The following is a 12711-nucleotide window of genomic DNA, read 5'->3' as shown; positions in this document are numbered from 1 at the left end:
CCCTGCGGCCTCCCCGCCCCAAGCCCGGCCCATCCCCGAGCCCGAGGCCTGGAGTAGCTCTGGTCTCGCGGCTTTCGGCGTCGATGGCACCCGCAGAGCAGTGCAGCGCCTCTCCGCTTCGGCACAGCCCAGGCTGCGCCACCTCTGCCTTCGCGACCCTCGTGGAACAGCTGGAGGCCTGGGCCTGCGGAGGTGCCGCTTTCTGCTCCCCCCGCCCCGGGAGTCTCCTGGCGCTGCGTGGAGGCCTCTGGTGTTTGGGGCCAAGGGAGAGGGGGTGGAGAGGGCTCGGGCGTGACGCGGCTCCTCCTGCCGCGGCCGCCACCCTCTGGGGCGTCCTTCCTGCAGCGAGGAAGCCCAGTCACTCCGGCGCTGCTCCAGGCTGGGTGGGGGAGGGCGGCGGACCTGGCTGCAGACCTGGCTGGGCGGCAGTGGTGGAGGTGGGGAGGAGGATGCTCTCATTCCCCAGGTGTTGGCCTTCGGGACCGCAGCGCTCGGGAAGACGGGCAAGGGGGAAGGAACTAGCCCCACTGGAGATCTGAAGGGGACGATAGAGGCGTGTGTGTTGAGGGGTGAGGACGATCTATGTCATCGGAGGTTTAGCCTTCCTGGTCGAAAATCCGAGAGCTGCCCTGGGGTGCCCTTTTCGCTTTCAGTGGGGTCCCTAGCTCGTGACTGAGGCGGCTGGCCTGGGGCCCTTGGCCATTCTTTTATCTTAAAGGCTCAGGCCGATTTCTTTTTTTTCCCCAGGAGGGAGAGGTTAGGCTGGGCACTTCCCTATCCTTTTTTCACTGGCACCTTGGACAGTGGTGGCCGGAGCTGAGCCTTGCCTCTTTCGGACGCCTGGGGGGCCAGGGGTGAAGAATCGTGGCATTGTAGTCACAAGACCATTATGTAACTGCAGGCTTTCTCCTGGAGAGTAAGGTGCCTTTTAATTACTGTGACAAAGTTGCTCCTTTGGACTTTGGGGATGAGGCAGTGGAGCAAGTGAGCTTACTGGGAAAACCGTGCCAAATTCATACTTCCACTTCGTTTTCTGTAACAGGACCCCCCACCCCCACGCCGGTTGGTAAACAGTGCTCCTTTCTCAGTGGTAACCTGGAATAGGTCAAGAGGTGACACTAGGTTTTGTCACATGTGAAAATCCAAAGCAAAGTCACTGCCATTGAGGCAATTCAGACTCATAGCCACTCTGTAGGACAAAGGAGAGCTGCCCCATAGGGTTTCCGATGCTGTCAGTCTTTACTGAAGCAGACTGCCACATTTTTTTCTCCCCAAGAGCAGCTGGTGGGTTCAAACCACCAACCTTTTGGTTTGCAGCTGAGCGCTTAAGCATTGCACCACGAGGTGCTCCTTTTCTCATATAAAGAAGCTTATAGTATCAGAATGTTCTCTCTGCACTTCTGTTACACCTTTGCTCAAACCCATTGAGGTTGCCCCATTGATCTCATTTCAATCATTTGGTTTTTAAAATGAAGATGCTGACTTGCCCAAGGTCATTTAGCTGGTTAGGCCTTGAACAGGGTTCTCCTGACCTTTCCTCAGCAGGAGATGGTATGCAAAACCTCCTCTTGAGGCTCTGACTCTTCCTCTCAGGAATGTGTCAGAGGGCCCCTCTTCCTACCATGATGGCAGGGGGTTCTGGCCCACCAATCCTTGGGCTCTGGCAGCCTCTGCTGAAGTGGACCTCTGTGCTGCTTAGTTTGACAGCACCAGTGAAGATGCCTTGGGTGCAGTCAAGGGCTACTTGATAGGTGGCTGTCATGTGCATTCTTTGCATTTTGTCGAGGCTGAAGTAGTAGTTGTGAGTTCTGCTTTCCCTTCCAGCCCATCCAGCACACAGGCTAATGTGAACTCAGAGATCAGGATGGTCTGAACAATACCAGGAGTCTCTCTCTAAACAGGCAGGCTCCTTGTCTCAGATAGGGCTAGGCTGAGAGAATATCTTTTACTCACTTTAAGGGTGAGTCTTGAGAAAGTTGTTGCTACTCTATGTGATGGGGCTGTGGTCAAGGACAGAGGGCAGAATTTTGCAACTCATCCCTTCTGTTTCTGCAAAGCACATTGCATGCTATAGAATGCCAGGAAGGGTTTAGCAAACTCTCCTTGGCATTCCTGTCATCCCAGAAAAGGACCATGAGGACCTTGGAATTTTGGTTGCCATAGCATGAATGCCATGGTTCAGATAAAGGGATATGAAACATGGCTGTTAGAAAATAAAACAAAGAACACCTTTCTTCAGTACCTTTTTTATTTTAACCCCTATTGCTGTGTTTTTCCCAATCTTGTGTTTTTGTTCAGGGGAAAGAATAACATTTCTGGGAGGAAAATAAGATAATGCCTTTGCCTCATTTAGTAGGTCAGTGATCTTTGAATGAACAAATAAATTTGACATGAGGAAACAAAGATCCAGGGAAATGACAAATCAGTGTTGGAGCTGGGTCCAAAATCTAGGACTTAAAAAAAAAAAAAAATTAGATTGAGCTTTAAAGAATAAATGTAGTGAGGAGACAGGGGAAGTAGAGAAAAGGATGAGACAGAAATGGGATGTCATGTGTGACCAACTGCCCAGATTTGAGACTATCTTAGCATCTCCATTGCCTTAGTATCTTAAGGTATTAAGGGAAGGCATACTGGGCATTGGTGGCCTGAAATCTGCCCTACCCCTTGTAGCTTGTATAGAACAGGATTTGGCAGTCTTTTTATTTAAAGGCTAGATAGTAAGTATTTTAGTGTTTATAGGCCATATAGTCTTTGTTACAGCTACTCAATTCTGCCATTGTAGGGTGAAAGTAGCCATAATCAATAAGTAAATGAATGCGTATGGCTTGTCCCTTTAAAACTTTATTGGGGGAGGGGGAATGGTGGGCTAAATCTAGCCAATGGAACATAGTTTGATGATTCCTGTGTAGACGGTCCTTATTTACAGATGCTCTCATATAATCTTAGTTAATCCTTATTGCAACCCCAACAGATAAGGAGCTACTCTCATTGTTAAAATGGAAATAATCAAATGCAGAAAGGCTAATGATTTGTCTAAGACCTCAGTTCAAAGTCAAGATTAGAACTCAGGCCTACTGATTTCTACAGGAATTCATGTTCCTATTTACCTTCCTTCAACTCCTATAGGAGTTCACCTTTCCACTTTGATACCAATAATGTCTTAATGGCCATTTAATCAAAGGCTTACTGTGTTTAGGTGTTAGACCACCTGGTTTATTCTCAGAACAATCCTGTGATCCCCATTTTACAGATAGCATGGAAGCACAAAGGAGGTTAAGTCATTTGCCCAAGGGCAGAACAAGTAGATGGTATTATCTTGGCTATCAGTGCTGTTCAGAATATTGGAAATAAATAAATTTGAAGCCAGAACCTCATTTTACAGATGACAAAAACTGAGGACTAATTACGTCTTTTGCATTATTTGCCCTGCATTTCCCAGGGTGGGGGTCGTGGCTGTGCTAAAGGCTTAGGAACTCCCTCACCTAGTGCTTCATGTCTGTGTTTTCTGTTGCCCTTGCCTCCTGCATTCCCCTCTCTCATTGAGTCCCCACACCTAGAGCTGACATTAATTGTCCACACCATGGGCAATCAGCCTCACTTTTCTGCTCCTTCCGCAGTGCCACGATGTCTGACCGGAAGGCAGTGATCAAGAACGCAGACATGTCTGAGGACATGCAACAGGATGCTGTTGACTGCGCCACACAGGCCATGGAGAAGTACAACATAGAGAAGGACATTGCTGCCTATATCAAGAAGGTACGCTGGGAAGCTTTGGCTGGTAGCCCGGGGCTGGGGTAGACAGCTGAGATGTGCTCCTGGGAGGGTTGGAGCTAGGGACATAGCAAAGCAGATCTATCCCGTGCAGACAAAACCCTAGGAACTTGCAAAGCAGATTAGGGGGTGATTCTTACTTGCCAAAGCATTCACTTCAGAAGTTCTTTGTTGGCGCTCTGCTAGTGTGTGTGTATGTGTTCACAGACAATTACATGACTACACAGCATCGGAGAAAGATAACATTATGTAGAAAAACTTCAAGCTAAGATACAAATGGCTCAATTCAGAACTATCCAAAATGAGCATCAAGGATATAAGATCATATGTAAATTTTAAGAGAACTGTGTCATTTAAGGGAACTCTGGTGGTGTAGTACCTAAGGCATCTGACTGCTAACCAGAAGGCTGTTGGTTCAAATCCACCAGCCACTCCTTGGAAGGAAGGTTGGGCAATCTATTTCTGTAGAGATACTGCCTCAGAAACCCAAGGAGGGGTCACTATGAGTCGAATCGACTCTATGAGTGAGGTTTTTTTTGTGTGTGTGTTTTTTTTTTTTTAAGTATCATTTAAAATGGGATATCCCTGTAATAACCCCCATCATGTAGGGTGTTTTCTTTTCTTAAAAAGTACTAACAGATACTGCATCATCCCCTTCTTTCTACAGTCTTAAGAAAAGGGTGGGCTAGAAAATATATGTATATATTATTTATTTATTTATTTCCCCCTTCCAATATGTGAGCAATATCTAGGTGATGGGTTTGGTCTCTGACAAATTCCTGAGTGAATGGCTAAATGGGTTTGGGTAACATGGTGAGGAAGCAGCTGAGCTTACAAGTGGAGAGTGAGACCTATACCCATGGGAGGCATAGTCTTGGCATTCTTAGCTCTGGCATTCCAAGAATGATTCGTGCAGTGGTAGCACTCTGGTCCATGGATGTGGTTTTGCAGAGCTCTGCTTCTGTATGCAGAGGATGGGGTGAGAAGGACACTCTGGAGTCCTAGGAGGCCTTGTGTGTGTAGAACCAAGTAGGGGTGCTGGCTCTCTGCTGAGTGGTGGCCTTGCTGTTCTGTTCAGGAAGATAATCCAGAATCCTGGACTCTCAGTACTAGAAGAATCCTTAGATTATCTGGTCCAGCCAGCTCCTTTTGTTCATCGGAAAATGAGACCTAGGGAATTGACTTGTTCTCCCATGTGTGTTATAGTCTTGAGCCAGGACTGAAGCTGGGTTTGGTGACCTGTATCCTTTCCACTGTCTCCTACTACCTCTTGGGATTGTGGTATGGGGGCTGTGAGTAGTCTGAGCAAGTTGTGTGTTAAGCACCTGGGAGACAGCCTCAGGTTTGGCAGCACTGGTAGCCTATGAGAAGTAGGGTATGCATGTCTATGGTAGGATACACCTAGAACTGAGCCCTCTGTTTCCTGCTGTATCCACCGATGGCAATGAACTGCCTGCCTGATTAGATCTGAGATTTTGTGGGCTGTTTGGATGCTGAACTCCTGCCCTTGAGAGAAATGAGGTGATTGTCTGGATCTCGTGACGAGGTCCTTGTTTGGGAGCTTACAGTCCAGCCCACACAGTGCCTGGCATGTGAAAGTGACTTTAATGGTGACTTACATAGAACTTCTCCTGGTACTCTTGATGTTTGTTTCTTATTTCCCTATAGTGTTCTGGTTTTTTGGTTTTCTTAAAGGGAGCTCTGGTAGCATAGTGCCTATGGGACTTGACTGCTAACCAGGAGCCTGGCAGTTCAAACCCACCAGCCACTCTTGGGAAGGAAGGTTGGGCAATCTACTTCCCTAGTGATAATACCTTGGAAACCCAAGGAGGTTTTGCTATGAGTTGGGTCTGACTCGACAGCACATAACAACAACAATGACAAAGGGAAAGGCAGTGGGTAAGGGAGGCGTGCTCCTTGTTTGTACCTGTGCTGTGTGATGTTAGAGTGGTCTTTTATTGTACTGGCCTTTCTGATCCTGCTAAGAGATCACAGAGTCGAGGATGGATGGTCAGGGGTGGAATGGTGAGAGGGAGGAGAGATGCTGGTATATAAAGTGCTAGAGGCTCAGCTGAGAGAAATAATGGAGCTTTGTGGTGTTACATTATTAATGAGAAGAGATGTGTCCTAGCCAGCCTTAGAACCTGAGCTCCTGAGGTTCAGAGAGCCGAGGCCCTGGGGTGGGGTGGGGTGGGGTGTGGGGATGATAACAATTAAATGGGTGTTAGTGTTGAACTTACAGGGAGACCCCCCCCATTCTGGTTCCCACCCTCCTGTTTTCTTAATCACCTTTTTCTCTCCTTTCATTCTTCTTTTAGGAATTTGACAAGAAATATAACCCTACCTGGCATTGTATCGTGGGCCGAAACTTTGGCAGCTACGTCACACACGAGACAAAGCACTTCATCTATTTTTACTTGGGTCAAGTTGCAATCCTCCTCTTCAAGTCAGGCTAGGTGGCCGCGGTGAAGGCATCAGTGGCGGCGGCAGCGATGGCAGGCAGGCGGCGTTGCTGGGACTGTTTTGCACTGGGGGCCAGCACCAGGATGTCCTCTCCAATGGCTGTGCTACTGCATGGACTGTATACTCGATTTCATGTGTATGTCGCAGTAAACAAAACCAAACTTCTTTCTGTTTAGTTGCCTGGGGAAGAAGGCTGCTTTACATTTAATTTTCAAGACTTTAAATTTTTTTTTTTTTGGTTGTATTGCACTAGGAAATCTCTCCTTATCCCTCTTTTTTCTCTTTCTCTCCCTCTACAAAATGCAAAGCCCTCAACTAAGCCCCTAAGACTGGGAGGGCTAAGGAGAAGAAACAGGGCTCTGGAGGTGGAACTAAACTGTGCAGCTGCCTCTTCCTGGTGGTGGATGCTGCTTTGGGAGGGCCTGGGAGGCTGCAGGGGGACAGTGTCAGAGTTGACAGGGAGAGAGGGACAGGAAGGAGGGTGGGAGGATAGCTCTAGTACCAGGGAGAGTATTCCACTGAACTGTGATTCTACGGCTTGGGGCAGAGGGTGGGGCGGGGGTTGGATTCTCTAAGGGGCCCTGAGACGTGTTTGTCTGTGGTGTGTGGGAGTGGGGAGCAGACTTGTCTTGCTGTCTTTGTCAGAAGAGTTTCTAAGTAAGGGCTGTGTCTTTGTGGGTTACCTTTTAATCTTCCTGCCAGTGCTCATGCTAGGAGGATATTGGGGTAGGATTAGCTTGGTTTTTTTTCTTTTCATTCTCTCTTCTCCCCTCCTGTCTGCTCCCTGCTTAGCCCTCAGTTTTCTCATTCCTCTGGAGTTCTCTTAGAGCAGCCCCTGTTAGTTGGCTGGCGAGGGAATTTCTGGTGACTAGTTCCTTAGTTAGGTCTTAGCAATCAAACCAAATCAATGTCTCCCTTGATTCTCCTCTGTGTGTGTGTATGTGTGTGTGTGTGTTTTGGTTGAAGGTAGAGGGGAGGGAGGGGCAGGACAGTGTGGAATCTGTAGGGTGTTATGGGTAGGTAGAGGGAAGAGTTCTAAGTGGGCCTTTATGTTAAAAACCTAGAGGTGTCTATTCGGGGAGGTGAAGACAGGTGTCATCTCCCTCAGGACCTGGCCCAAATCCTCTGCTTGCCCTGTGGCTATCTGCTCGCTGTGAAGGTTTTAGGACAACCTGGAGAGAGACGCTGTGTTGTCTTCTACGCTGGAGTGCGTCTCAATGGAGAGGGAAAGTGACTGGGTGGTTATAGCTTCCAATGGGAGGTAGGTGGGTAAGTGATAGAGGCTAAGAGGGGCTTTAGGGGAACTTTGGAGGAGATCAGTCTTGGAGTGATGAAGCCAGGTATCTGGAGGGTGGAGCAGGGCCACAAGTAGGAAGAGATTCCAAGGAGAATGCTGGGGAAATCTTGTCTGTTGATGAAATAGGGCTGGGGTTGGGGGTCAAGCTGATTGAGCTGCTAATTCTCTTGAATTTGGATTCAAAACTCTCAATGTAGGGCTGACACTGGAGGATGGGGATCCAGCTCATTTTATTTTCCAGTCCATCACTGGGACTGGTAGAGAGCAGAATGCCCCTTTTCCCAAGCCTTTAGTGTGTGCTGAGCTTTCTTTTTGATGCTGGCAGGGGAGAAGTGGGGACTGGGGCAGTGGCTGAGTTCCCTGTATCAAAGCCCTCTGTGGCAGATTGACTGCTTGGTTTTACTTTGTTTTATTTTTTCTATGAATGTCCAAATCTGTGTTTCCCCTTCCCTCCCAGACTTGTGTGCCCGTTGGAAGTGTCTGGTTTGTGTTCATCTCTCCTTCATTTCTGGAGCAGGGGCCGAGACCCCGCCACATCTCCTATGCTCTGCATCCACGCCTCTTTTGGACATTAAAGGTCGATTGATGCACTTGTGAGCTGTTTGGGTTTCTTTGGGGACAAAAGGGTTGGCCTGGTGGCAGTGCTGCCACACAGTGGGTGGGGGTACAGGGCACCCAGGGTGGAGTAGAATGGGCATTGAAGAGATCAGGCCAAGCAGAGAGATACTGAGCAGCCTGAATCAGGACTTAGTTGTAGGGTCTAGGATTTAGTCCCTTAAGTAGGGGAGAGCTTCTGCAGCACTTGCCCATAAGGATTTCTCAGTCTAGGATCTTTGATATATTAGATGCTACTTCCGATTCTAGACTGCCCTGAGCCTTAGTGTATTAGCTCAGTCCTGTTACGGCCCCTCAGATGGAGAACCTGGGGATCTTAAGTAAAGTGGAACCTCCTTTGGTGGCACTTGAGTGATTCTCTGACTCTGGGTTATTGTGGTTGTCTCTGCCCCACATGGACCTGCAGTACCAAGACTCTTCCTAGGATATCTGCCCACCCTTAACCCTTAAGCCATTGGTATCGGAACTTGTGGCCCCAAACTTTATGGACGTATTAGGGAGCAGAGGTGCCTTGTCTTCATTTCTGTTGTCACTTGTTCATTCAAAAGCATTTATTGAGTTCCTCTTGTGTCCTTGGGCCTAGGGTGGTGGTCACACGGGACAGACAGGCAAATTTTCTGCTTCCGTGGCATGCACATTCTGACAGGTGAAGCAGATGCACACATTGGTAAGCCTTTTTTCCAATAGCAGTGTGTACTATCAAAGCTATCAAAGAGCTGTTGAGCATTGGCAGTAGTTAGGTAGTGTTCCCTCAGATAGTGAGGTCCTGAGGGACTAAACCAAGGGACTCTAGAAACCCACTTCTGTTCCTGCCTTTGTTAGTGTGAGTATTTTGACAGAGCTGGAGTGTTGGGCCAGAAGAGTGAGGGCACAGTCCACATTTCATCTGTGATGGGTGACTCTAGGGCCAGAACTTAACCTCTTCTTGCCCTGATGGGAGAGGCAATTCAGGTGGCATCTGTGGCCAACACATTCCTGTACAGGTAGGTGCACAGTGCTCATCTGGGACACTAAGCTTGTAGGACTTCCTAGAGGATGGGCCTTTAATCTGTAGAGCCCAGGAGGGGAGAGGTAAGGGGATGAGTTACAGAAAAACCAAGACCATTTCCTGGCCACTGCACCCTGCCTGCCTGTCCGGTCCTCTCTTTGCCCTGGGGTTATGCAGTTCTTGGCTCATGTGAATCTGAGCTGGAGCTGGCAGGTGACAAGGATGGACACATGATGATTCCCTTGACTGAGATGAAAGGAATGGGCTGTGGAAGGTAGGTGACTGTTGTGGCGTAGAGGAATGCAGCCACTGCCAGAACCATGGCTAGGCTGGGAGGGAGGGAGCAGCATCAGTATCCCTACCTCTCATCCTGTTCCATTTTCTGGAGCTTCCCTTTGGCTGAACCCAACCAAAAGGCAGATGACAAGACTGACCTGAGGATGCAGACTGTAGGGGTCAGCACTCTTCCTCTCCAGTGAACAGAACAGCAAGGGGGAAAAATGAGAAGAACCACCACTGGCAGGCTTACCTCTGTTGCCATGTTCCCTGAACTCTAGTGTCCTCTAGTCTGGACGTAAGGTATGGCTGTCCCCTAAATATCCTCTCACTTTATTCAGTTCTTTGCTGAAACAAACTTGTACCAGAGGGGACTTCTGACATCCTGTATGGAATATACTGCTTTCCTGTCATTGTCAATCTTAGTGTAATTCTGCATAGCACCTGTCACCACTTGACATATATGTGTATATAGATATATATTTTTTTAGTGATATTGTTGGTCTTCCACAACTAGAATATAAGTATCATGAAACCAGGGGCATTTTCTGATTCCAGGCACACAGAACAACACCTGCCCTGTAGGGAATGCTTTATGTTGATTGGTTGAATGAAAAGAAGAGAGCAAACAAGCACGGGCAGCCTGTCTGCCCAGGGCAGCCTGGCCCTTGTGAGTAGGCTTCTGCCTTTGGTTTGACTCCCACTTGTTACCCCAGCCCTGTGTATTCCCTGCTGCCTGGAAGGAAGGGAGCATGGGGAACTCCCCAAGCATGTTCAGGCCTTAGTTCCCTTGCTTGCTAGTTGTGGAAGAACAAAACAGTGTTTTTAAATAGTGCATTTTATTTTTAAAGCATTTTCAGTTTCCTTATGCCACTGAAACCTCAAAGCAGCCCTCTGGGCTAGACTTAGCATCATCAGCTGCATTTGGGATAAGCAAACCGAGTCAGGGTGGGTGACTTGCCACAGCCCACGTAGCATTACTAGAGCTGAGGCACTGTGCTCACAGGGGCTTAGCTGTGCTTAGCAGTGGTCCTGCTGCCACTCTGGGATTTAGGCCCAACTAGGAGCTCTGGTAGCATAGTGCCTAAGGCACTTCACTGCTAACCAGAAGGCTGGCAGTTCAAACCCACCAGCTACTCCTCGGAAGGAAGATGGGGCAGTCTACTTCCATAGTGGTACTGCCTCGGCAACCCAAGGAGGGATTGCTATGAGTCGGGCCCGACTCAACAGCACATAACAATAACAACAACAAGTGAGCTTAGGAGTAGATTTCTGGTCCCACTGATGGGGCTTCTGTATAGAAGGGCAGGGAAAGAGCATTCCCTGTCCCTTCTCACTGCTTCTCCCCTCTACCAAGGATTGAGGAGTTGCCTCTTCTGTGGGCTTCGTGGGAGGTGTCATAATGAATCTTCTAGATTTAGAACAGAGCAGACTCTTGGAGTTCTTTAGGCCAACCCTGGTAATGAGAACTATTGCCTGTCAAAGAGGTCAGGTGTACCTGTATGTATATCTTTATGGTATATATGGGCCTAGTGTCCACACAATATACATGCACACTCCTACACACAGACTGCTACTGTGCAGAGACGTTCATAAGAAAACATTGAAGAGAACAAGCAGAACCCCAGGTCCCCGGGTGCCTCTCCTCTCTTCCTTTGTCCAAAGGTGTGTTGTGTTTATAGTGGAGGCTTCTGGACATGTCTAGAGAAAGGCCAGACATGGAAAGACAGTGTGGTGGTGTGAGCAGAACATGGATCTAGAATCAGAAGACCTGGGGTTGAGTCTCAGCCCTACTGTTTATCCACTGTTTGGACTTGGGCAAGTTGTTTGACCTCTCTGAGCCTCAGTTTCTCCATCTGTAAAATGACAGTAAGACCTGTCTTCCCTAAAGAAGAGATGAGGATCAAATGGCATCATGAATGTGAAAGTGTTTTGTAATTGGAAAGGTATGATGATGAAGGAGAAGAAAAGGAAGAAACAGAAGGGGAAGAAGAGGAAGAAAATTATGTGTTGATGATGATAAAGTTTTGGGAAAGAACAAAGGATTTGTGGAAGTCAGGCCCCCAAAATACTCCTTCACACCCTCTCCTCTTTCCCTGCCCAACTGCACCTATAATACAGAGGGGGAAATTAAGGACCAAACAGGGAAAGATATATAACCAAGGTTAGTCACATGGATGGGACAAAGAACATCTAGAAACCTGGTCTCCTGACTCCTAGGCCAGGACTGATACTGGCTTGATGTGGAGGGGTCAAACTCATCACTAGGTGCTGAGACCCTGCTGTACTCAGGAGTCCCTATACCTATTTGCAGTTAATTCCCATTTCCTTTTTTCCCCTCCCCTAACAACTATTAGTCTACTTTTCTGTCTCTCTGAATTAGCCTTTTCCAGACATTGCATATCCATGGAATCATATAATATGTAGCCTTTTATGTTTGGTTTCTTTCACTTAGAACAATGTTTTAAGTTTATTACAGCATTTATCAGCACTTCTTTCCTTTTCTCTGGCCAAACAATATTCCATGGTATGGATATATACCACATTTTGTTTATTCAACAATTGATGGGCATTTGGGTTGTCTCTGCTTTTTGGCTATTATGAATAATGCTTGTATGAACATTTGTATCCCATTTTTATGTGGATATGTCTTCAATTCCCTGGGGAAATGTTTTATTTATTTATTTTTGACGTTAGCTTTTCTAGTTTTTAAATCTAGGTTGAGGTTGGGCGATTTCTTCTGCAAAGAGCCGGATAGTAAATATTTTAGGCTTTGTGAGCCATGTGATCTCTGGTGCAGCTATTCAGCACTGTTATTGTTTAAGACAATCTGGAAACAAATGGACATGACTGTGTGCCAATAGAACTTTAAACAGACAGTGGGCAAGACATGGATCATAGTTTGCTAACCACTAATGTCAATGATACATTCACATGATTCAGTGTTCTAAAGGTACAAAAAGTGAAGATTCTTCTACCCACCCATTCCCCAGATACCAGGTTTCCCTCCCTATAAATAATGTTACGAGATTTTGTGTCTTCTTTTAGTGGCAATTGACATAAGCATATTTTTAAGAGGTTGCATGATTGATTTGAAGGCAGTGGGCTTACAATATTGCAGTGTGTTGCAGATAATTTATAAACACGAAAGGACAGTATTCTAGGAGTGCTGCCTTCACCTGCCTGCTTGGCTCTTCCATCAGAATGAGCTTTTGAACTCTTGGGATCTGCCCAGTAGTTTTGGGGACATGTCTGGTGAATATAATGAGTAATCTCTTTGTGTAAATTTATATATATATAA

At 47.2% G+C, this 12711-nt stretch overlaps 1 protein-coding gene across 1 annotated transcript; it reads left to right on the top strand.

The window, feature by feature from the left end:
* Window positions 1-437: 437 nt before the first annotated feature.
* DYNLL2 (dynein light chain LC8-type 2) lies at window positions 438-6227 on the top strand. The gene is made up of 3 exons (XM_042782152.1): window positions 438-466; window positions 3618-3756; window positions 6090-6227. The coding sequence occupies exons 1-3, from the start codon at window positions 450-452 to the stop codon at window positions 6225-6227; spliced, it is 294 nt and encodes a 97-aa protein (XP_042638086.1). The 5' UTR covers window positions 438-449.
* The last annotated feature ends 6484 nt before the right edge of the window (window positions 6228-12711 follow it).

Source organism: Orycteropus afer, unplaced genomic scaffold (genome assembly GCF_000298275.1).
Source record: "Orycteropus afer afer isolate SDZICR_OR568_19922 unplaced genomic scaffold, OryAfe1.0 scaffold00249, whole genome shotgun sequence".
NCBI lineage: Eukaryota > Metazoa > Chordata > Mammalia > Tubulidentata > Orycteropodidae > Orycteropus > Orycteropus afer.
The sequence above is the reverse complement of the archived record's forward strand: the minus strand, read 5'-3'. Positions and strand labels throughout refer to the sequence as shown.